Source organism: Heteronotia binoei, chromosome 4, assembly GCF_032191835.1.
Source record: "Heteronotia binoei isolate CCM8104 ecotype False Entrance Well chromosome 4, APGP_CSIRO_Hbin_v1, whole genome shotgun sequence".
Classification (NCBI taxonomy): Eukaryota; Metazoa; Chordata; class Lepidosauria; order Squamata; family Gekkonidae; genus Heteronotia; species Heteronotia binoei.
Genome location: NC_083226.1, coordinates 133,811,637 through 133,838,229, shown reverse-complemented (window position 1 = coordinate 133,838,229; position 26,593 = coordinate 133,811,637). Strand labels below are relative to the sequence as shown.

Sequence of the window (26,593 nt, the reverse complement as noted above, 5' to 3'; positions counted from 1 at the left end):
AGCAACAAGACTTTCTCTCCATGGTTTGGAAGAATATATGGCTGCATGCAAACACGTGAAAGCATCCCAAGACTTCAGAATTGCGCTTTTACTGCTGTGATTACAGCCCAGTCTTGTATGACTAATAGATAATTCTGGGCATCCGGAACTCTTAAGCTAATTCAGTGCAGAGAAGCATTCCCTCCCTCCCCAAATGTTCAAGATTTTGATGCTGCATTTTTATTTGTTTTTGCAAGGTCACAACAAATAGATTTTTTTCTTTAAAAATAGCAAACATCTTTAACAAGGCGAGTAATGCAATTGCAAATGCTTTGAAAGAACCGCTTGCCTCTACACTGCTTTGAGTGGTTTGCTCAATTAGTAAATAAAAAAATGAGCATTTAACATGATTTTTTGTTCATAAATGCAAACATAACAATTTTTCATTGCTAATAATGCCAGACCACAAAAATTAGTCTTTTTCTTTCAGCAAGAACTTCTGGTTACGTGTGGACAAAAGCCTAGGACATAAAACTCAAAAATGCAAAAAGAACTCCTTGGAGGTGAAGGTCTTGGGCAGGGAAACTAAGACATTCCCCTTAGAAAAATCATTACAGCTTTTAAATTCAGTGTCAGAAGGTGCCTAAACCGCTTAAGCTATTGAAGACAGTTAAATACATTCATATAAACATTTGGAGCCATTCACTACAGTATATGAAATTTTAAAAAAAGAGAGAAGTATGGAAGATGGAATTAGAAGGTAGGAATTGTTGCCATTAGAAGATGAGGAAGCATGCAAAAGAAGACCAGTTTAAGTCTGAAAATGGACTGTGATCTTGACTGAAACTGTCACTGAATTCTAATCACTGATGTAGTACTATTTTAAAGAATAGTACTATTATAAAGAGTATGTTTTGGGGACTGTCATCATTTCCTTAAGTAAGTGCTCTTAAACACTTAGAAAATGACATATGGAAATCAGATCAACCAATCAGTATTGAACCATGCTTCTAGGAATCTGTGCTGAGCAACAGAGCTCAATCTGGATAGCTCCTGGTTGACTGGCACTAAACTAATTGTGTGCAGCTCTGATAACACAATTAGGGTAGTTACACAGGCAAGAAAGGCATTCATTTGATCAAGAGGAGCCTTCTAAAAATAGATAGCTGCCATTTAAAAGTGTGGTAGAGAAATAAAATTTATATCCTCTTATTTATACCCTCTTAAATTTTTGCCTTTTTTCAGAAGGCTGAGGCAGATTACTTAGACTTGGATCTAACAGTTCTGCTGCATGAACAAAAGGCACTTTGATTTGTATGGAATAAGGGATTCAACAATTTGCCTACATACAGTCTTCTGCACACCCCCAAAAAGCTTCTCTGGAGGGGCCCCATAAACACTAGGAGCCTGTTTTCAGGGGCACAGGCACTGCAGAGAGAAGGTAAAAATTAGGGTTCCCTTGCTATGTAGTGAGATATTTTGGTCTGAGTCATAGAGACCAACACATTTTCACACAGGAATAAGTTAACAAGTGTGAAAAGGGCTTTTTATAAAATCTGTGACACCCTAGGGGAAAAAGTGCAGCTCAACAATAATAAACATAAACCCCAATGTCTTTTTTCCTTTGTACAAGGAAGCAAACATCACATCAATAAAAGTGTTAGAATGAAAAAATGTGAAGGCCAAATTTGGACCTCCATTTGTCCTTATGTCAACTAATCCACTCTTACAGGACTGCTGATGAAGATGGTACTAATAGGTATTGCCACTTCTGGGAAGACGTGCCGACAGGTCATTTTTCTTTTGCACACTGAGGTGTAGATTTATCTGTGTTTAATACTGAGATTTGGGATTAACTGGGGAGAAAGTAAGAGTCCTCCTAAAAGCAGGCCAGGTGGCAACCACAGCAGACTAGTCACACAATGTTCTTGCTCAATACTAAGTACATTCTCCAGTTTTTGGCAAAACATCCAGGGAATGTGTTCTCAGGCGATAAAACATTTGGAAGTCTGGTTGATTATAAAACAAAGGGGAAAAATTAAAAATCAGTTCCGCAAAGTTAGTAAGTGGACTATTTTTTTAGTAACTTGCAGTGCCATCCTGAACACAGTTACATCCTTCTAAATCCATTGACTTCAATGGACTTAGAAGGGTGTAATTCTGCTTAGGTTGGCACTGGTGGTAGCCTAATTCTGCAATCCAGTGCACGCACATGCCTCATTAATCCTAAACCCTTAGTAGGGTCAAGTTAACCTAAACCCTTTACTGCTGTACTAACAAAGCAAACTCAGGATGTGGTACAGCATGTACGCAGTACAATACTGTACCCTATGGACAAAAGCCTTGTCATGGTTGCACCACATCAGCAAATGCTGTGGCTGTTCTAGAAAAATCACCATGCAGCCAAGAAAGGGAAGGAGCTAGAGGGGGGAGTTCACTTAAGCACCAACATGAGGGCTTTTTAGGTATCATAGTGCTAAATACTTCAACCTACAGGCAATTCTGAGAAGTAACCTTCTTGCACCTGCACTGTGCAGGATTTTGCTGTTAATTACCCTGGGACAAACCACTTGTGCTGTGAGGCAAAACTATCTTTAGCATTAGAAATTAGGTGTGTACAGTTATGAGCTCAGCAATTTCTTTCCACAATACATTTCCCTTTCTCTTTCGTACCACAATCATTCGGAAATTTTCTAAGAACTTAGCCCCCAACCTATGAGGGCTTTCATTTATATTATTCCAATTTTAAAAATCAAAGAAACTGCAGGTACACAAGTGTTTGAAGGACCAGGATAACATAATAAATAAAGCAGTATTGCTAAAAAATGTCAAACAAAAATAAAATATTAGATTTTTTTTAAAAAACAACAACACATACAACCATTGACAAATAAAATTTCACAGCATTAACTGGGCTACATAGCCCAACTTAGAAAGGGTCTTAAGTAGTATTTAAAAAAATATAAAAACTGCCAGTGCAAATGCACATCTATAAAACAAAGCAACACAAAAATAAACAGTGTTAACCATTGAAATATATTACACAATACAAACTAAAATGCTGTAATTGTTCACTACTTAATGAACTCAAAGCCCTCTGCAAAAATAACTGGCACAGAATAATGCAAATTCCTATTGTATATGAAATGCACTTGTATAAATTCCATAGAAAGCTGCAAAGTAAACCATACTGGCAATCATTCATAGAGAGAACAAGCAGTTCATTTCTCACAGTCTGCTAGCACCAGTAATTTTTCTATGTGACTTTTTCTATCTCAAGTACCTTGAGTTTTTCTCTTTGAGTCCACATTGTCTTAACAGAATAGCAGGTTTTCAATTAAGCACTGTAGGTTTTAAAATAGAAGCAACACAAATTCCACAATAACAAAATCTGAAATCTGAATAATCTTTCTTGTTTTATATAATGTATTCTGCATCTGCTAGTCATAGGGAGGGCCAAAATACTGAAGCCCTAAGTCTCTGACAATTAGGAATCTACCTCAGCAACTCCTCTAGATTCTGACCAGTGGGGTTGGTTAAATGATCCACAGCACCTTTCTCCCCAAATTAAGAACTAAAAACAACAACCACCAAAAAGCCAACATTCTGAGGAAGCTGAATTCTGTGGCCTTGGAAGTTTTTTCTGGGAGCAAGAGACACATTGGGGTTTTTTTAAGGGATACTGTAAATACAAACTGCTTGACTTGCCTGAGCAAAGGGAAAAGGAAAAGCTTGATAGGGTTGGCCCCAACAAGCATCATCGGAGATGCTCTATAGGATCACTTGCATTATCCCAGAGCATGCTGGGATAACTCCTAACGGCAAGCTGATTTCATTGGTGCCCTTTAAAATATTGCTGAGCTCTGTTTTCTGGTTCAAAGGAAGTCACTTAGCAGTTCTCAGTTCTGTGATGATTACCACATGATTTGTTAGTGTGCTCCCTGCAAAAAAAAAAAATCCTTGGCATTTAACAGTGCTCAATAAATATGTTACTGCCATATCATACTTCATTCTCACCAGAACCGCAAACAACATCTGTCTTACAAAACTACTAAAAAAATTGCCTTCACCTGAATGTCTTTCTTTTGCATTTTCCTGTAAATGAAACTTCAGTTTAAAAAATTCATCTATTAAAAGTTCGCACAGAGCTAAAAAAATTCTTCTGTACATTTGTACCCATATTCATTCTTAAATTAACAGTCAAAATAATGTAAAACAAAGAAAGGCTTTAAAAGACTCCATAGACTCACAGAGAATCTCTTTGCAAAATTCCACATGTTTTTGTTATGTTTTGCATTTGTTATACTGGGCACCCATTCTCTCATGGGAAAAGAAGGGACAGAAAGAGAGAAAACAAACTTCAAAAGAAAAATCTTGCTGTTCAGGTGTACCAATGAAGTGTTCAACTTACATACATAATTCATAGCACCAAGCTGTTTGACCAATCAGAGAAGTTTCCAGTAGCACACATGCACACGCATACTTCTGTACTGGTGTAACTATAATCCTACACAGATGTTTTATAAACTTGCTATCTTGCATTAAAAAATAAGTGCATCAAGTATCTTTGTACATTCAAGTCACTTTCTAAGGCAAATTGTCTACCATAGGTACTCCCAACTGCTTTGGTTTCTTGCTTCAGTAAACTTGACTGTGACTTGGGTGTTTCAGCATGCAAGCTTGTCAAATTTGAGTGGACTCAGTGGATTTTCACTGGGAGCATGCCTTAGATCAAATATTTGCATGTTAAAAAGAAACAGCTGTATACTACTGAATGGGGTTCAAACTACTTGCATATATTGCCTAAGAGAATTATGTTACCCGAGAATGAAGTATTAAAAGTGAAGTTGCTAATGACAAGTGAGTATTCTGGATTATATGTCCCTTCAAAGCCACGCTCAGTTTCACTTAATTTCCTAGCTAATTTGTTACTAAACTAAAAATGCTCGCTTTTGTGAGAACTCAAACTGATGTAAATATTCATCATTCTTTTACATGATGGCAGACTACAGGAGGCAATACTACAGATTGCCACTTTGACTGTAAAGCAGAACTGATTATTTTATTCTCCTCTACACCTCTCTGTCTCTCACACACACTTTCTCTCCCTGTGTTTCTCTCAAGGGCAAATGCCCCTACCTGGCAGAAGTCAGCAGTGTTTTCTAGTGCATGGTTTCCAAGTGTTCAGTGGAGATGAACCTGGATCTGCAGTTTTTGCAGTAATTTGAACCCTATGGTGGGAATACTGTTATTTCCCTTAGCAATCAGCAAAGACGACTAAAAAAAGATTAGTGACTTGCATCACTGTGATACAGTATAGCATTTGGCAGGTATATATAGTTCAGCAGCTGAGTTAGATGGATTACATTTTTAGAAAAGGTATTTTCAAATTGAAGAACTTCTGGAAACAAAGTTTAAGGTTGTGATGCATTGCTCTTTTTTACAGTTCAATCTTGCATGCAGGGAAAGATTCATCTTGCATAACAACAGTGCTGCTGCTTGCCAAAACCATGATGTTAAGGTCCTGTTGTTTCTCGTGGGTCTCTTGATACCATTCCCTCATCACCTCTGAATCATGGGTTGGAATTAAGGTCACCTGCAGTGGGGAAATGGAGAATTCATTAATAGAAGAAATTATTCCTATAAAATAAATTCTGATTAGTCTTAACACATCATATGAGCTCTATCTGGAAACATGATATCTTAAGCATGGGAATACATGAAGGATAAATAGGTCCAGGAAAGCAATGTGAAGCTGGCATGAATATCAGCTCAGTTCTCAAGCCCTACTGTCCTTACTTAGATCAGATAATACAACAAAAAATACAAGCTAGTGACCAATTTACTAAGAATATATATAGAAACCAGTCCAAATATCCAAAACATGTACATTCAAGTCCCAAAGACTGTGGTGACAAGCCAATCGATTAAGTACTTGTTTCTTTCCAGTCTTCATCAGACCTGGGACCACTAACAAAAGAAAATATTATACAAAAATATCAGAAGGACATTCAAACACCACCCAACTTCTTCCAGTGAAAAAATATCATACTTACATATTGATTCACTTATATAGGTTCTTTACATAATTTTTTAAAAACGGGGACGCAGAGCGTCTCCAAGAGCAATTTCCCATTGGCTACAGCTCAGTATGAGGCTTCTTGAGCACCCTAATAGTTCAACTAACATGTTTAAAAAGGCAAACATCTCATTTACAGCTGCCATTACACAAACCTCTTAAAGGTTAAGTAACATATTTCTAATGCAACATGCTAAAAGACACAAACACTCTTAAAGGGCACTTTGCTTGTAAAAGATGTGCAATTTGTCATTTATCTATGAATGTCAGAGAATTATTTTGTTGAAAAGACTAGAGCATTTGTTCCAAATCATTACTCTATATGTGCTACCCGTTGTGCTGTGTATTTGATCATCTGTGGGTGTGGCCTAAGGTATGTTGGTAGTAGGGTTGCCAAGTCCAATTCAAGAAAAATCTGGGGACTTTGGGGGTGGAGCCAGGAGACTTTGGGGGTGGAGCCAAAAGACACTGGGGTGGAGCCAAGATCAAGGCTGTGACAAGCATAATTGAATTCCAAAGGGAGTTCTGGCCATCACATTTAAAGGGACGGCACACCTTTTCAATGCCTTCCTTCCATAGGAAGTAATGAAGGAGAGGGGCACCTTCTTTTGGGGTTCATAGAATTGGACCCCCTGGTCCAATCTTTTTGAAACTTGGGGGATATTTTGGGGAGAGGCACTAGATGCTGTACTGAGAATTTGGTGCCTCTACCTCAAAAAACAGCCCCCCCGAGAGTCCCAGATACCCGTGGATCAATTCTCCATTATTTTCTATGGGAATAAATCTCCATAGGGAATATTAAGAGTTCCAAGCAGACATTCCCCCCCTCTCCCCCACTTTCTGATGACCCTGAAGCGGGAAGGGGGGCCTCCAAACCGGGGGATCACCTGCCCCCACCTGGGGATTGGCAACCCTAGTTGGTAGCACTACTCGAGCCCTTAGAGTATGTACCCTGGAACACAGGAGCAGACTTAGGAACCATGTGATTGAAGCTCCTATGGTCAGCCATTTTATGCAAAAGAATCATGACTATGAAGATTTTTGTTTTTTCACCTTATACAAATATGAACAGATAGAAATGAAGACTTGCACAAGTTCCTGCTGCAAAAAGAGGCATGCTGGATACACCAGTTGAATTGCATTTCTCCATGTGGACTGAATATGACCAATGATTTGACATGTTTTTTATGAATGGTCTTCTTTATAATATTATGAGTGCTGTGCATAATTTGGCTGTGTGATAACACATTTTTGTATAAATTATGTGATTTGACATTCTTTGTATGGAATATTTTGTATGTTGTATCTGCTGTGGATATAGTTTTTGGTGTTTGTGTCTTTTAGCATGTTGCATTAGAAATATGTTACTTAACCTTTAAGAGGTTTGTGTAATGGCAGCTGTAAATGAGATGTTTGCCTTTAAACATGTTAGTTGAACTATTAGGGTGCGCAAAAAGCCTCATACTGAGCTGTAGCCGATGTGAAATTGCTCTTGGAGATGCTCTGCATCCTCATTTTTAAAAATTATGTAAAGAATCTATATAAATGAATCAATATGTAAGTATGATATTTTTTCACTGGAAGAGGGTTGGTGGTGTCTGAATGTCCTTCTGATATTTTTGTATAATATTTTCTTTTGTTAGTGGTCCCAGGTCTGATGAAGACTGGAAAGAAACAAGTACTTAATTGATTGGCTTGTCACCACACTACTTTGGGACTTGAATGTACATGTTTTGGACATTTGGACTGGTTTCTATATATTTCTTAGTAAATTGGTCACTAGCTTGCATTTTTTTTTTGTATTATCCTTTATAGTGACATCTCTCGGTTTGCATTCTATTCTTACTTAGATCAGGACAGGGCCATGGCTCAATGACAGATCATCAGCTTTGCATGCAGAAGGTCCCAGATTCAGTCCTCTGCATCTCCAGCTATGAGGATCAGGTAGTAGGTGATGTGAGATCCTGGAGAGTAGCAGCCACTTAAGAGTATACAGTGACTTTGACAGACCAAGGTCTGAGTCTAAGGCAGCTTCCAGAAAACCATACTTGTGATATGGAGCCTCTGCACTCTCATTTGCTATCTTTTCTATATTAATATGTTTTAAAATTTTAAATTTGTGTGTAGTGTTCGGTTATTATATTTTGTATTATTAATAGCTCCTTAAATTTAGCAAAGCTGCATCAGAGCCTCTTTTCTATGACTAGCACCTGTGTCTCTGGAGAAACATTAAAATGACCCAACTATATGGGTAAAGGTCATCTATGCAGAGCCAAAACATAGAACTGGCCTCTAGTCAGGAATAGGCTTCCCAACCCTCCCGCCCTGGTGGGGGACCCCAGAATTTCCACCCTCTTCCCCCGCTCCCCAAAAAAACGGAAGCGGGGGGAGGGGGGAAACGGCGCCAGGGAGCATGGCGAGCCACCCGATCCTGGAGCGGGCGAGGCCACTGCGCCGCTGCTGCCCCCTCCCCACCCACCACAGCTGCTCCTCCGAGATGGGCCAGGGCTGAGCCCATCTCGGAGGAGCAGCCAAGAGCAGCGCAGGCAAAACCAGAGAAGGGGAGGGCGAGGCAGGCCAGGAGCATGGCGAGCTGCGAATCCAGGCCCTTCTAAAACTCGGACTCACGGCTCGCCACACCCCCAGCCCGCCTCCACCCCCCCTCCGATTCCACCCCAGAGCCGGAGCGGGCGAGGCCGCCGTGCCGCTGCCGCCTCTTCTCCGCTCGCCGTGGCTGCTCCTCCGAGATGGGCTCAGGTTGAGCCCATCTCGGAGGAGCAGCCACGGCGAGCGGAGAAGAGGCGGCAGCTGTGCAGCGGCGTTGCCCGCTCTGAGACAGGACGGCTCGCCACGCTCCCCGGTGCCATTTCCCCCCTCCTCCCTAGCTCCACCCCAGTGTCTCCTGGCTCCACCCCCAAAGTCCCCAGATATTTCTGGGGTTGGACTTGGCAACCCTAGTCAGGAAGGAAGGGCAGACATGTTCATTTCATAGGAATGGTCCACACAAGCAGCTCTTGAGCAGCATTGGATCATCCGAATCTGCAGCTCTGCAAATGTTGCTCAACACTCATGGAAGCACAACGTTAAATGTACTGTTTAAACGAGCACTCATTCGATTTTTTAAAAATATAAATCAGGAACCCATAAGCACAATCAAGCATTTAGCTGTAATTTAATCAGCTTTATCTACAGGAGAAGAAATTAACACATAGACTGTACTAAGATTAGAGTTAGACTGCACACAACTACTGAACAGCATTCTTCTACATTAGTAAATATTCTTGCTACTACAAGCTGAAAGCTTGTTTTGGTTTTTAATCAGCAGGATAATACAGAAGACCCCAAACTCTCAGAAGTACAATCCACCTTTAAACGTATATTTTTGGGATCATTTTCCAAACTTCTTACTTCATTCTCCTTCCACAAAGTAAAATGCAGAAATTTCACATAAGCTAACACTTAACAAGTATATGGGTGTATATGTGGGTGGGTGTAGTTTGGGCTGATTAAGGGGGTTTAACCCTTCTGAATAGCTGTGGAGAAGCTGCTGATGGAAAGCAGTAAGCAGAGGAAATGTTCCATTTAAAACTGTTAACCAACATATACTTTATAGTTGTCTAGCTATGAGTTTATTTGAAGAAAAGCTCCTGTTCTACCATTATTCCTTTCATATCTTAAGAAGCAATATCTGGCAAGGCTGGGATAATATTCCCATTCAGTTGAAGGTTTCTTAATCAATTAATAACTGATGATCAGTCATCTAAAATTCTTCAATCATTGACAGCTCTCGGAAAAACAAAACCATTTGCAAATAATTAAGAAAAACAGTTTTCATATGTTGCATAGCCCTTTAATTACAGGGTATTTTAAAAGAAAAAAAGGTTATCCTTTGAAGATACATTCTTTTTGCTTTTACTAAATAAAGCTTTAAAACAGAATATCTGGCATCTCTGTGGTCTTGGGCTGATAGTTTATCCCAGTTTTTTTTCTTATTTTCAGATGTTAATATACTTATACTATATAGCTTACCTGCATGTTGCTTCCCCACTGAGCTTTACCTTCCAACAGGGAGTCCAAGACAGCCCTGCTTGGTTCTTCAGCGGCAGGATCATTCCCACTCACTACGTAGTAGGATGACCTCACCCTCTTGAAAAATTCTACATCAACATTCTTGCTATTGCTGTGATTGGGAATATATACCAGGTCCAAATACACTGGAGGTCCTGGAGGCACAGCTATAGATTTTGTTGATTTTCCATTTCCAGGTCCTTTAATAAAATAATACAAGAGTTTTGTCTCAGTTATTGTTGATGAAGTAGTGACACATGTAATCTGCTGTTTTGCTATCACAACCAACACAATTTGAGCATTCAACAGAGTGGCATTAACATGTATTCAAATGCACTCCGTGGACCATTTGTGTTATTTTATCCTATTAAGCATAAAAACAGCCTAAATTCTACCCTTCCTCCAAGGAGCTCAGGATGGTAGAATGTTTTCACCACCACAACAACTTAATGAAGTAGATTAGGATGAGAGAGACTGGCTGCTCTAAGGTTGCTCAATGCACTTTCTGCAGAATGGGAATTTGTAATTGAGTCTCCCAGATTCTAATCCTCTAGCCACTACACCTCATCGGCATAATAATATGACACCGACTCTCCACAGGTTCTAAAATAATGGCAAAGCTTGCTTAATATTAAAAGCAAGGAAGACAAATATCCCTCATCAGTGCAAAATCCATAGAGTGCAACAAAATAAATGTGGATATTTTTAATCATGTCAAATATTATGAACTGCTAAATCAAGGCTTACCGCAGAGAAACTATGATTCTTGAACTGCCATTAAAAAAGCAATCAACAGAATTTGTTGTATAAAACTCTTAAGGAAGCTCTTGTATTTGTGCCAGTAGTGTCATGCAGCTGTCAAAACTGAAAGGATCAGAAAGCATGCTGACCAAAAACAAAATAGGAGAGAAGCAGAGAGGAAATACAATGCATGACATATAGCAATATGCCACTACTGTACTTCTTCAAAGGAGAACAGTGTTTGGAAAATAAACTAGAATCTCAGGTGTAACAGGGACAGACCATGCTAATTGTGATAGAAGAACAATGGATCACCCAAAGTAATTCCTGTGGGGACACATGATCAGTTAGCCTCCTTCCCCACTAGCATCACCTGCTATGTCGACAATGGTAAAACAAGGCGCAATCTTATTCCTTCAAGTTATGCTGATCAATACTACTATTGTTCATTTTCCAGAGCTGTTAATCGTAGTGTGCGGCTCTGTGGATGTTATTACGATGAAAATCATAAGGGCCATCTGTCCTGGTATGCTGCCAAAGAGCACTGCTTTCTATGGACAATAACCTCCTAGTGGTCCCTGGCCTGAAAAACATTTGTCTAGCCTCACCCCCAGCCTGGTGGAACGCTCTTCCAGATGAGATCTGGGCCCTGCAGAATTTGATGCAGTTCCACAGGGCCTGTAAGACAGAAATGTTTCATCAGGCCCACAGTTGAGGCAACAGAGCTTTCCACCTGAATTGTCCTCCCCAGCCCCTCCCCTCATTCATCATTCATTCTGCCATCACACCAGTTCCACCAACACATAGTCTGTATGACCTCACTTTGGATAATTTTATGTTGTTTTGTGCTGTATACCACCATCTGATTTTATTCAAATTGATAATTGTTTTTAACAACTAATCTATGGTATTGTTTTAAATTTTGCTACCTGCCCTGAGCCTTGCTGTGCAGTGGAAGATAGGCTATAAGTCTAATAAAATAAATAAATAATAAAATAGTATCGAATGCTTAGGTTTATTTCAGACACTGTGTTTCCCAGTATAACCCCTAAGGAACAATAGGTACATTTATTTATATACTTGCTTCCAATTATTTTATAGAATCATAGAGTTGGAAGGGACCTCCAAGGTCATCTAGTCCAACCCCCTGCACAATGCAGGAAACTCACAAATACCTCCCCCTAAATTCAGAGGATCTTCATTGCTGTCAGATGGCATCTAGCCTCTGTTTTAAAACCTCCAAGGAAGGGGAGCTCACCACCTCCTGAGGAAGCCTGTTCCACTGAGGAATTGCTCTAACTGTCAGGAAGTTCTTCCTAATGTTGAGCCGGAAACTCTTTTGATTTAATTTCAACCCATTGGTTCTGGTCCTACCTTCTGGGGCCACAGAAAACAATTCCACACCACCCTCTATATGACAGCCCTTCAAATACTTGGTGATCATATCACCTCTCAGCCACCTCCTCTCCAGGCTAAACATCCACAGCAACCTTTCTTCATTAGGTTCTCCAGACCCCTCACCATCTTCGTTGCCCTCCTCTGGACCTGTTCTAGCTTGTCTATATCCTTAAAATGTGGTGCCCAAAACTGAACACAATACTTCAGGTGAGATCTTACCAGAGCAGAGTAAAGCGATACCATCACTTCATGTGATCTGGACACTATACTTCTGTTGATACAGCCCAAGATTGCATTTGTCTTTTTAGCCACCCCCACTTACTGAGAAGCCTTGTAAAGTCAGAAGGATCTTCCCATAAATTCAGTCTGTAAACAGGAGCTGATTCGTACCCACATTTTATCTAAAGTCACTGGGCACCCTTGCTCTTTCAGCAACCAGTAAGACCTATTTGATAGACACTTAACACTTAATACTTCTGTTGATACAGCCCAAGATTGCATTTGTCTTTTTAGCCACCCCCACTTACTGAGAAGCCTTGTAAAGTCAGAAGGATCTTCCCATAAATTCAGTCTGTAAACAGGAGCTGATTCATACCCACATTTTATCTAAAGTCACTGGGCACCCTTGCTCTTTCAGCAACCAGTAAGACCTATTTGATAGACACTTAACAGTTCTAAGCAAGGTCAGACTATTTCCACAGTAGTGAAATTCCCTGCATTGACTTTTAAAAACTGAGTGTTACGTGACATTTTCTGCAGATTTTTCGCTAAAACTGGGGATTCCAAAAATGTGGGTAAGGGGGAGAAAATGTCAGGTTTGCACCTGGTGAGGAAAAATGTACTGCAGAAGATTTCATGTAACACACTGTTTTTAAAATATCAATGCAGGGAATTTCACTACTGCAGAAATGGTCCCAGTGAGCTTTGAAGGGTGCAACTCTGCTTAGGACTGTACTATCAGTTCTCTTTTTCTATCTAGTGTGCCATGTTGTCCTGTGGAGCGTAACTAAAATTTAATCTCTAAAATGAGAAAGATTTCATGGATTAAAAATTCCTGGAAATCCTGTCTCACCACCCAAAATTTGAAGACTTAAACATGATTACTCATCAAGAAGCAAAAAACATTCTATATATGCCCAAGATAATGTTTGTTCTTTAATACTGTGGGTTTTATCATTTTGGTGCAATTAAGGAACCTAATCATCATAATCAACCAAATTCCTCATGCCTTATTCCTTCCAAAGTTGCAACAATGTACATTATAACATGGCAGCTATGTCTTGCCCACATAAATGGAACATAAAGCAGGGCTTCATCAGATCCCACCAGTGTGTAGTACAACATAGTAGCACTATTTTTTTAGCCAAAAATTTGCCAACATATCTGCATCTTTAATGAGTACGTGTGCTTGTGACTGGGCCAGCAATGTTTGGTGTGCATTCACAGATTTTTAAAGATTCTGCTAACATATTTACAGCGAGAAACATTGCTGTAGGAAGTTCCAGCAATCATGTTGCATGGAAAGTGCGGACTCACCCGTATAGTGATTATGCTTACATATCATAGGTTTGAAGCCAAACAGATGTTACCTTTACGGATTACCATTGTAGTTTCTTCTTACCTGCAGTTGCAGTCTTTGCAGACTTTGATGCTGTGGTATTGGTTATATTCTTAGTTTCCTTGTCTTTTTCCTCTGTACGAGAAGTTTTTATTTCTGGAGTAGAGATGTTTTTGGCAGCTTTCTCCACAGATTCCTTCTTCTTTGGAGAAGCTGTTCTTGAAACTTTATCCAATGATTCCTTTAAGCCACCAGGCTTCGGTGAAGCAATCTGCTTTGACTTGCTGTCACTCTTCTTGGAAGGAGAAGAAGACTTGGTCTTTGTCCCCTGCTTTTTAGTTTTTGTCTTCTCTTTGAGATCTTTTCTCAAAGGTTTTCCTAAGTTCTGATCAATAGGCAATGCTTCTGGGTCTACCATTGAAACATCAGGGTGCCGTGGTGAAGGGCTGCGATCTTGCAGTGGAACTGGAGGAGGGTCTATATGTTCATAGGTAATGGTTTTATCTGTTGGAATAGTTTCAGATTCATCTTCAGAGTCAATATTAGCATCTGCTGTAATAGAAGGACATTCTTCTGTTTCAGGAGGCACATCTGAGTCAGTCTGTGATGGAGCAGACTCACTGACTGAGGTTGGAGGAGTTTCACCACACAGTCGTGCTGGCTGTTTCCCTCCTGAAGGGGGTTGTGCACCTCCAGACTGAGTTAATGGCTTCTCTTGTTCTTGAGATTGTTCTTCACTTGCAAACCACTCCAAGGGATTAGGATTGATAAAGGAAGGTGAAAGTTCTGTCTTGGGATGCTTGTATTCACAAGAAGAAACCAAGCACAAATCAACATCTTGACGGGTTTCTGATTTTTCAGAAACAAAGTACCTATCAGCCTCGTAGTGGTAACTAGTAGTGTCAGGTGATCTGGTGGATTTCCCAGACACTTCATATGAATAAGTGACATTCTCAGGTGATTTGCCTTTTCTTCCAGTGGTTTCATAAGAGTAACTGACAGTCTCAGAAGATCTAGTGGTTTTCTCAAAGGAATAATCAAAGGCTTCTGGTGATTTGGTAGCTTTTTCTGTTTTTTCATAGGAGTAACTATCATCCTCTGGTGTTCTTGTCATTTTCCCAGCTATAACATAGGAATAGTCAAGGGCGTCAGGGGATCCACTGATGTTTCCTGTTTTTTCATAGGAATAGTTAATAGACTCAGGTGATCCAGTGGTTTTTCCAGTTGTGTCATAAGAGTAAGTAAGAGCCTCAGGTGATATGGCTGTTTTCTTAACACCTTCTTGTTCTGTACAGGCTAAGAATTCTTGACTATGGTCCATGAGAGGATCTTGAACTACTGAGGTATGATAGCCTAATGATTTATCTGGGGACATATGCAATGATAATGAAGGTGAATGGCAAGCAGCAGTTTCTTTCATCACAGGAGGGGAATCTGAGAAACTAGGTGAGTATAGAGGAGATGATTCCCTTGGGGTTAATGAAGATAAGTCAGACTTTGGTGAAAGTTTTTCTCCCAGGCTGTGCACTTTTTCTGAAGGGAACACAGAGTGCAGTGGCATTTCACATGACTGTGTAATACCTGATACACTTTCTTCCTGCAGTGGAGAACTTGCCTGTGATGGTGTATGAGCAGAGGAAGAAGAAGGTGAAGCCTCTATCTGAGATACTGAAATAATTTCTGAAATATCTTTATCATGCCCATAACTTGTTTGCTCTACAGGTGAAATTTTGTGTGAGAAACAGTGATCCTGTATGTCTGATGGACTATAATCAACTTCAGTTGGTCCATTTTCAGATATATGATGCATTGCAGCACCCACTGTGGGATGTTCAGGAGACTGTCTGCTGAAGTCCATAGCCAAAGACTGCTCAGGGGAATCTTGACCAAATTCCACTGACATTGTAGATGGCTCAGGGGACCTATGATCTTGTACTGGTGTCCTTGATTTTGCTGTTTTAGGGGAGAAGTCTGGAGGAGAAATGGACATAGGTCTTGGGCACTCTTCTTTAGATGGAGACATTTCTGTTTCCTGAAATGTTGTTGGTGTTTGTACAACAGATACAGAAAGAGAATCATCTACTTCTGTAGAATGAGGAGATCCTACTTCAGCATGCAGTGAAGGAGATACATCATCCGTAGTTGGTTCTGGAAATGAACTAGTAGCAACGGATGCTGTGGAAACAGACGCTACTCCTTCAATATGTGAATAAGTATCTTCTGCAACAACTTCATCCACAGGTGTTGCAGACTTATCAGAGACTGTACCTTCTGAAATTGACATTTTTGTATCCTCTTTGAAGCAGCTGAAATGACTAATATCTACTTGTGTAGGAGAAATATCTCCCAGTTTCTTTTCATCCAAAACCAATGCAGGCTGAGATTCTGAAGATTCTAAGTCATCTTTTTTCTTTTCTAGGTCAAAATCTGGTTTTGATGGTATAAACTGCATCTCTTTTTCCATTTGTTTTTCTTGGAAAACAGTCATAGAACTAAGTTCAGAAACTGAGCTCTTCTGCAAAGGAGACTCATCTGTTCCACTTTTCATTTCAAAGGGACCTGCAGTTTCTCTGGCTGGAGATTTTATATCAACACTCAAGAATGTATCATAGGAAGGCTCTGAACCAATCAATGGTGGGCTTCGCAGAGGTGAAAGCACTTTTTCAAAAGGTGATTCAGAGTCAGGCACTGGTTCATCCATTGGACTTATCCTGTGTTTTGCAATATCATCTTTGGCATCATCCACCTCAAAGCAGATTGGTGCTTCTGATGCTTTTACAGGCATTTCAGATGGCAGATTACTTGACTTTTCATCTGTAGGAGACTGATAATAAGGTGTATGACCAGCACTACCAGCAGCTGATTGTGAAGGAGATACCACTTCTAAAGTTTTATCATCCGGACTAGGGCAGTGTTCTTCATGATGCTTATCGGGCAGTGATGTGAGAGCTGCAGGTTCAGTTGTCACTGTAATCTCATTAGGAGTCAGAGAAAAGTTCACACAACGTTCACTGAGAGGTGTTTTAGCAACTGGTGATAGAGCAGTTGGGCTTTCATCTGGACTTCTAGTTGGGCTATGCTTCTCATCCATATCTTCTGAAATTTCTAATTTATTTGTACTTTTCACTTCATTTTCTCGTTGGTTATACACCTCTTGTAAGGAAGATTTGCTGAATCTGTCCTCCTCTAGGGAAGATGGTGGTGAAATGGTAGAAGCTGAAACATTGTAGTCTTTCCCTTCAGTGGCATCTGTTTTAGAACCTTCAGATAATCCATTGAAAGCATCAGGCAGTGGAGAAAGTTTAGGCCGAGTATACTCTTGAGAGCACAATGCTGACTCATACTTAGTAATGTTAACATATTCCTGGGAAGGTGATTCACTTTCTTCGTTATTAGTTTCATCACTCATCACATCCCTTGGAGTTGACATTTCATCCATTGGAGTTGGCTCACTGGATATTTCAATAGTTGACTGCGTGTAACCTGAAGTAGCTGTGAATTCCTCAGGCTGATCTTCTCTATTTTCTTCATCTGAAACAGTTGCTTCACTTTCTGAACCACCAGGTAAAGTTTCATCATGAATGGAAGATGCTGGCTCCTTAGCTGGAGACTGAGGTTCAGAGTGCTTTGTTGGAGTGGTTAAATGCAAGCCATATTTATCATTGATCTCCCCAGCTTCTGCTGCTTTGTCCACCACAGCCATAACATAATCTTCAGCTTCTATTTTTTCAGTTTCCTCTTCCTCATCTCTGACATTCTCTGTTTTGTCTTCTTCCTCAGCTTCCTCCTCAGTCTCTTCTGTTTCTGCCTTTTCAAATGTTTCATCTACATTTTCTTCATCTTGCTCTTCACCTTCCATTCTAACTTCTGCCTTTTCATTGTACATTAGATCTTTCATTTTTTCATACTCATGAACTCCAGTAATTTCCTTTTCAATTTTCTGAATTTCTATTGTATCCTTTGTACCTTGCTTTTTGATACCTAGCAGTGCCTCTTCTTCCTCACCTTGCTCTTCAGCTTCCTCTGTCTCAGCCTTTTCTTCATAGTCACCAGTCTCAGAAGATTCTTCAAAACCCGTTCCTTCATCTTCAAACTTTTCATTGTCATCAACTTTGTCCTTTTCTACAGGCTCCAGCTCTTCAGGAGTTTGTTCACATTCTCCCTCAGGTTCAGTGGTAGTTATTCCTTCATCTGGAGAATCTGCTGGTCCTTCTGTTTTTTCTTTTTGAACTTCATAATCTCCTTTTTGTTCTATATCAGTTAACTTCCCTTCATTGTCTATTATATCTACCTGAAGCTTTGTTTCTTTCACAACTTCAACTTCTTCAGCCTTTAACTCTTCAAAGTCTTTTGTTAAATCCTCTGGTGAAGACATAAGTGACCTCTCAGCTTCAAGTTCCTTTCCAGTAGCTGATACACTTGCAGCTGCAACAGTTGTAGCAACAGCTCCCAATGCAGCCATTGCCGCTGGTGTTTCAGTGACCTTTGTCTCTTTCTTTACAAGCTTGCTTTTAACTTTTTCCTTTGGTTTCCCAATAACTCCGCTTTCTTTTTTGACAATCTCTTCCTTCTTTTGTGACTTTGGCTTTGTTGCAGTCTTTTTTGAGTCAGGCAAAGAAGCAGATGTTTTCTTTGTTTCTTTAAGAAGCTTCTTGGAGTCTTTCTTGGATTCCTTTTCTTCCTTTTTAATTTCCTTTTTTTCTTCCTTTTTAATTTCTTTTGAAAGAATGTCTTTCTTTGATTCCTTTTTGGATTCTTTTTTCATGTCTTTCTTTATATCTTCCTTTTTAGGCTTTTCCTCCTTCTTAGCAGGTATTTTCTCTTCTCTTTTAGAAACCTCTTTCTTTGGTTTTTTCTCCTCCTGCTTTTCTTCAGATTTTACTTTCACTTCCTTTCTCACATGCTTCTCCTTTATTACTTTTGGTTTAACATCTGCTGCTTGTTTTTCAGCTACTTCAGATTTTACAAGTTGCTGTTCCTTAGCTGACAATTCTTTTTCTGTCACAGAAAGCCTTGTTTCTGCTTTTGCTGATTTATCTTTTTTTACTATTAGTTTTTCTTTACTTTCTATTTTTTCAACCTTTTCAGGTGGACTAGATTTCCCTGTTTCAGATGCCTCTTCTCTAGATTCTTTTCTCACAGTCTTGCTAGACTGTAATTTTGCGGCAGGCTTCAGACTTTCCTTACTGTCTGTTCGCTGCTTAATTTTTGCTTGTTTTACTGCTGGACTAGCCAAGTTACCAATTAGGTCTTTCTGTGTAACTGTTGGTTGTTTAAGGAAATCTAAATGTTTGAGTTTTTCTAGTCCATCTAGTATGCTATACTGAGTACTGTTTCCTGGGAAAAGAACTCGTATTATTTTCTCAGCAGGGTTTGCAGGATGCCATACAATCAAAGATGAGATTGATGTCAAGTAGGAAATGGGAATGTCTATCTCTTGACCATTTGGTAACACCAGTTCAGCTTTATCTTTGTTTGTGCCAGTCCATTGGTGCATAAAATAATTTATCTCTTTGCTATTTTTGACAGGATTGAGCACATACATCTCAAGCTTTCCTACTCCCATTTTTTGAAAAAGGATGATGGGATCAATGGTATTTCCTACATTTCTGAAAAGAGGTTCTGGTTTCATAGACAACTTATTTAAGTACTGCAGTGTGAAACAAGCTTCCTCCACACTTCTTTTTAACCGAAAATTTGGATCAGGGTTTCCCAGGCTGTCAGGGACATTGAGAAATACAACTCCCAGGTCAGGTGAAATTAGATTTTTCATCCAGTCACTGTTGGTAGTGGAACCTTGAGACTGTTCCTCTTCTAATTCTGCTATTTTCCTTTGAAGCATGCTATTAATTCCTGGGAGGTTGTCATCCCCAATGTGGGTGAGCAGAATGGAATCCACTCTGTCCAAATGTCGAATGAGTTTCCAGAAGCAAGATTTTCTTTCCGATCCTCCATTAATAAGCATGTTGAATCCATTAACTGCAAACAATGCAGAATCTCCCCTTCCACCTGGAAAAATGTAACAGCAAGGCTTAGAAAGCTTCAGAAAACCTCCTGATGTCGGTGGCTCCAAAATATCAAAAGGTGATGGCACTTCCACAGATTCTGACAAGTACTCAGTAAATTCAGAAAGTCCTTCCATTTCAGGCAAGATAGAAGAAGAGTTGAGTTTAATGTTGATGAAGTCTTGAAGATTGTGCCTGTCAAGATTTGAATTTTTCCAGTCCCCTTCCTCAGGACAAAAAAGCGTTAAGCTGGCTTTATTGGCAGGGTGTGTAGTACTCAATAATTCTCCGATCTGGGATTGCAAAACACAGAAGAAAAAACGTTCTGTCAGTTGAGAATGAATCATATCAGCTTCTCATAAAAGTAAAAGGTTGTTCTCAGTACCCCCAAAACTAATTCTTATATCCTTCTTGAAAGACAGAAAAATCTAGTCTAGCATATTCTATAGTAATTAAAAATAAAATATGCAAAACTTTTAATCATCAAACCAAGCACAGCCTACCAACTGGTCAGGTTCTCTATAACCCTTCTGTTTTTGATGTCACAGGCTGGCAACAAGTTTTGTCTTTCTATTTTTGAAATGTCAAGACACAGGTGGGTCACAATGCATGGTTGATGGACATCATTGAGCTTGATGGATCACACAAACTGTGGCTATCCCATGTACAGTCCCTTGCTCAGAAACTCTCCCAGGACTCAAAGATAATTTAACAGACTATATTTCTCTAAGTGCCTAGTGAGCTGTCTATTCTCATGCCATGCAATGGAATCTTAGAATGAAATGAACTGTTGAATAAGCATAGCTAAAGCTAAATGAAAATAAACCTCAGGTTATTGATAATCGCTGGAAATACTTCAGTGAACCCAAACAAGGACCAGTGATAAAGGCAGAGAAGGGCTCAATGTAATGTTGATGAAGATCTCTGCACAAATAGTGTTGCTGGTAAATGAAGGATCATGACCAAAGCATGTTAATACTCAACCATCTCCGTCTCTCTCTCAAGCTAATTTTTTGCAAGAGAGAGATTATTAACATGTTTTGGCCATGATCCTGCCCACTGGAATCTCCATACATTTCAATGGAGCAGGCATCTATGATTCTATGAAATATTCATTCATAGTTACTCCATCCTTGAAATGTACAGAGAAACTCAAATGCATAGGAACTCTCTATATACATAGGAACTGATTAGTCTTATTCTGGTTTATTGCCATCCTGCTTAATAAAATAAATAAATAGGAATTTAGATCTGGGTGACAGTTTAGACTGCAATCCATATACTAAAAAGGTGGTTTATCTCAGAGTTTGTTGCATGTATATGCTGAAAACCTTGGATCACAAAACTTAATTATAAATTAAAAAATAATATTGAACACATTAATTCAATTTATTTGGTTTGCAGATTTAAGCCCTTGTCATTTCTTAGTTTGCTTTCTGATTTATTTTAGCATGTTACATATTCTAGTTAATGATTTTGAAAGTTATAACTAATGTCACACAATACAACTGGAGATTTATTGTACCCTCACTGTGTATATAAATATAGGATAGCAAAGTCAATTGAACAGCTGTATTATGTTCTTTCTAATGTCACTAAAGGTGGGAACATAGCCCATTTTACAGGAATATAAATAGATTTTATCCTAAAGGCAAAGATTGTTTTGCCTGATAATCCAAAGCGCTGTTATAAAAAAGGCCAAAGAACAGGAGAATAAACAATCCAAGATAAAAGAAAAATGCCAAGAAAGGTGTCTGACCTTCAAAAGATTGTTGAAAAGATACATTTATTTGAGGCTATCTACATTTTAAAGGGTTTCCTGAATTCAATAACTGGTTTTAAGCTATCAAATTACCTCATTGATATGGTTGCTCATCTCTTGAGTCATCTGAATGACAATGACCAAAAGCCATCCATCTCTAGACCTGTACTCATGTGGCATTTTATTTTACTTGTTTTGCCCTCTCTCTCCTGGAATAAATCTGTGCATACCTCCCACACATATGGAGCAAGGGCTTTTTTCCCTTTAATAAATGCTTAACATTCTTCTTGCAAATAAACTAAATAACATTCTTGCTTGCAAATAAACAGTCTTGCAGCACCTTAAAGTTTCTTCTAACATCAGTTTTTAGTGACTACAGCTCATTTTTGCTAGAACAAAAACTTGTTAGATTTTAAGGTGCCAAAAGACTCCTGTTTATTTTTACTGCAGCAAACTAACATAGCTAACCACCCTCTGGCATACAGACCCAAACAACCTGGGGGAAGAGAATATAGGATACACACTTTGAGACACAATCATGAAGTAACCTGGCTCTGGAATTGTGAAGTAGCCAAGTTTAATGTCTTTTGAACACTGAATGTGAAATCAACAATGATTTATGTTCATGGATACAAACATGAATGTATCCAGAAAAAGGACTCAGGGAAACGGAGAAGAAAAATAGGAACAGTGGTCAAGAAAAGGAATAATGTCATACTTCTGTTCACACTAATCAACACAAATCTTACTCCTTAATAAGGTCAAGTTGGGTGTGTGCAAACTCCTGGTAAATATTCTGTAAAGTGTCCAAAACAGTTAGTTTGGATGGACCCTTACAATTTAGCTAAAAGTGTATGAGCACAGAAACAAATTAAATATAGACTTTCCTACTGCTTAACTACATTCACTCATTATAGATAAACAATATGTATTTTGCCAGCTTTGAAATGTTATGCAGCAAAACAAATTTAGAATATGTGCTGACATTCAAGTTATTTTAATAACTACTGTCCAAACAATAGTGGAGTACAATAGGCCAAAATTATGGGCTATGACCATAGGAAGCAGTTTGCATTTTTTTTAAAAGTCTTGGAATGTGGGGGCTGTGCTTGCTAAAATTCCAGAAACTTTGGGATGATTCACACTTCCTTTTTTGAACTGGAAGACAAAATGTGTAATGTTTTAATGCTAAAAAGAAGACGCTTGAAGAATATGCACAATCTTGATGAATATTGGTTGACTGTATTCTTGTCATATGAAAGACTATGGTATATTAATGTTTTGAAATCCCATTGATGCAATTATTCTGTCTCTCCAATATAGGTCCAAATAAACAGGAGTCTTGTGGCATCTTAAAGTTTGATGCTCTGTCAGGAAGAGCATCAGGAACAATTTGGATTAACAAAAGTACTGAATATAGTTAATATGAACCTCTAGTGTAGTCTTTAAATTTGTAATTGGACTCATCCAACTAAATTGTTTTTAAAATCTGTACTGGTTAATATCCAGCCCCAATTCAAGGTGCTAGTACTGACACTAAAGTCCTATGTGATCTGAGTCTTGCTTACTTCAAAGGGCTATTTTCTCTCATGTGTCTTTTCTGTGTGGAAAGATCTTCCCAGAACATTCAAGTATTAATCCCCTGCTCTCTAAAGCATGGTGGATGTCGACATAATCTACAGTCTTCTTGATAGTGGTGTCCAGTTAGGGAAATATGCTGACCAGACAGAGGTTTCTAGTTTTGTTCTAGTGGCATTTGATTTCTGTCAAAACTGAATTCGTTTCTGATGTGCTTTGAAAAGAAGAAATGTTGATTTTATTGTTGCCCTGGATTCAACATTGTATTTAATGCAAATTAAATGCAAATTAGAATATTGTGCATACTATTCTGTGATATTAATTCCAAAGGAGTAGCCCTGTAAGTCTTGCATGAAAAGTTATCAGGATTCTTGTGCACTTAAAGATTAACAGGGTTTTTTTTTAAATTCTAACAAAATTTTATGGACTAAAGTCTACACACATACTCACGCACACAAATATATTGGCAGTTGCCTGTCAATATGCTAGAATAAAAACTCATTAGGCTTTAAGATGCCATTGTGACTTTGGAGTCTTTATTATGTTTCTTTTACTGTTAATTGTTTTAAGAATGTTGTTAAGCAGTGTTATATAGATCTACCACATAAATCACATTGCTGATGACAAGCCTCTTGATAAATGTCACATTAGCTTCATATGCAAGGAATATTTAAAAACAAACCTCTTGGTCAGTGAAGATCTCAATAAAGTTCTGAAATGAGAATGATCCTGACTGAAGAATAAGTTCGCCTGTATTTTCAAAACTCTGCCCAGTTAGTACCAGGAGCTTGTGCCTTGCAGCATCTGTGATCATTAAACGCACCTGTATAAAAGACAAACAATCCATTTAACGCATGTCCAATACTTCCTCGCTTCTCTTTAGATTTAAATATAAAAGTGACCCCAATCTAAGACCATTAGTATTAGACTTTAGTCCTAATGGAGTCTGAGAGATTTCAAGAAGGACTTTGAAACAGCTTTCATAGCTAGTGCAGTCACCCTTGTTCTCCTGTTTTTTTCTCAAGAGATGCAATTGAGAAGCAGTACTTCCTTTTTCAGTGTTGAATTAGGGATGTGCAAAAAAATAATAATCTGTATTACACGGATTCGGAAATATACGGGGGGGGGGGGGGAATACAGAATCCCATATATTTCTGAATTCCGTAGTTGGAATAGCCGCATATACGGTAGATGCGCAGCTATTTCCGAATATACGGCCCCATTATACCCTATGGGCCATTGAAATCAATGGCAAATAGGGTATATTTGAAGCCGCCTGGAGGGGAGGGGGTTTGAGGGATAGCCCCCAAATTTGCAGGGGACTCTCCCCTACAAACCCCCCAAGTCCCCAAAAGATTGGGCCCGGGGGTCCAATTCCTGGGGCACCCAAAGCCAAACCTAACTTCACACCAGAGAATCTCTATAGGACCCAAATGCACTATATACATCTATCTACTCTATGAACCCTGACACACAAAACACAATCTGTTCAAGGTCTGCTCTGCAGACCTGAACGCAGCAAATCCAGATGCCAGCTCTCCAGCCCTGCCCCAAAGAACACGGGGAGAGCTGGCCAAGCACAACAAGCCTGCTGGTTCTGGGTCTCTCACCCAGGTGCCAGCTTCCCTGCCAAAGAACACATAATCTACAGATGCCAGCTCTCTACCCCTGCCCCAAACAACACGGGGATAGCTGGCCAAGCACAACAAGCCTGCTGGTTCTGGGTCTCTCACCCAGGTGCCAGCTTCCCTGCCACAGAACACACAATCTACAGATGCCAGCTCTCCAGCCCTGCCCCCAAACAACATGGGGAGCGCTGGCCAAGCACAACAAGCCTCCTGGTTCTGGGTCTCTCACCCAGGTGCCAGCTTCCCCCCCCCCCAAAAAAAACCAGAACCAGGAAAAGGGACAACAGGAGAAGGCCAAGAAACTCAACTGTTAAAAAAGTGGCCTTTTTACCAATAAGAAACCTCAGGCCAAATCAGTCAATAACACCCCCCCCCCTAAAACCAGAACGAGGAAAAGGGGGACAACAGGACAGGAGGATGCAAAACCTGCAGCAATAGAGAATAGATCCAAACAGAAGGCCAACACAAACTCAACTGTTAAAAAAGTGGCCTTTTAAACAATGAAAATTAGGCAAAACAGCACCCCCCCAAGAACCAGAACCAGAAGAGAAAAGGAACAACAGCAGCACAACACAGCAGCAACAAATCAAACACAGAATCCTTTTAAAACAGTAAAAAACTTAACCTTTAACAATACAGAAACTTTACCAACCCCTCCCCCCAAAAAAAAACCCTTCACCCTAACCCCAAGAAATCCAAGCCACCCAAATCAGGAAAAGTAAAAGGACACTGCACTTTTAAAAGTCCTCTCACTAAAGTAAGATATGGGCAAATTGGCAAAAAAAAAAAACCCACCCCAGGCCCCCTCCCCCAGAAGAACCCCCTAACCCTAATCCCAAATAAGCTACTCACCACCCAAATCTGGATAAGTAAAGGAACTCTGAGTCTTAAAAAGTCCTTTTACCAACTAAAATAAAAACAAGAACCCCAAGACTGTCTTACCTTAGAAGTCTTCTCTACTCCAGGCAAATCTGGTAAGGCTGAGAGAGAGCAGCAGCAGCTGAGGCCAAGGGCCAGCACAGCACAATCTCTCTCTCACACCAACACACACCAACACAGCAGCAATGGAGGAGTCCAGCCAGGCAGACTCCTTAAAAAGGTTCTCTGGCCCTACAGAGAGCAGTTTCAAAAAATAGCACTGCTCTATGATTGGCCGGACAACAGTGCTTACTTGGATACCCAAGTAAGCAAAAGATCAAAAGAATAACAATGTTGCTGATGGCTGGGGGATCAGCTACACAACAGCTCTGCAAAGCATGCATTTGCAATGCATTTTGCAAATGCATGCTTTGGATTGGCTGCTGGGGCTCCTCTTCCCCCTCCCCCCCTCCCTGATCCCAGGGAGGCTATGGGAGAGGCGGGAAAAGGCCACCAAAGGCGGGAAAGGAGGCAAGCAGCTCCCCTGAGGCTGCAGAAGCTCCTTTCCCACCTTTTCCATGGATTTCCATATACTTCCGAATATCTATACGGAAGTATACGGGGAGCCATACTCGGCTCCCGCATAATGGGCCCCAATTGGATTCGGCTGTATGCGATTCCGTATACAGCCAAATCAGGGGTGATTCGGCAGTTGATTTGGTTTGGCCGAACCGAATGCACACCCCTAGGTTGAATCTGACATGAGCTTCACTGAATCCTCTTGAAATATTTCCCTATTGCCAAGACTCTTTCTAGTTATTTCTTTATTCTGTATGCTGACAGTCAAATGATCAGTTGCTCTAAATAATTCCATCTCATGCCATGAAAAAAGCAGCATCGACCTGAATTTCTGCTTCAAGACTCACTGTTCATAGCAGG

At 39.8% G+C, this 26,593-nt stretch overlaps 1 protein-coding gene across 1 annotated transcript in view; it reads right to left on the bottom strand.

Moving 5' to 3' along the window:
* Positions 1–5,361: 5,361 nt before the first annotated feature.
* Positions 5,362–26,593, bottom strand: part of LOC132569577 (microtubule-associated protein 1B-like) — a 110,108-nt gene continuing 88,876 nt past the window's right edge. Inside the window, exons 4-7 of the mRNA XM_060235793.1 lie at positions 23,851–23,991; positions 13,887–20,121; positions 10,088–10,326; positions 5,362–5,575 (exon numbers count right to left, since the gene is read on the bottom strand). Of these exons, the coding sequence (XP_060091776.1) occupies positions 5,420–5,575; positions 10,088–10,326; positions 13,887–20,121; positions 23,851–23,991 (6,771 nt within the window). The 3' untranslated portion in view covers positions 5,362–5,419. The remainder of the gene's footprint in view (positions 5,576–10,087; positions 10,327–13,886; positions 20,122–23,850; positions 23,992–26,593) is intronic.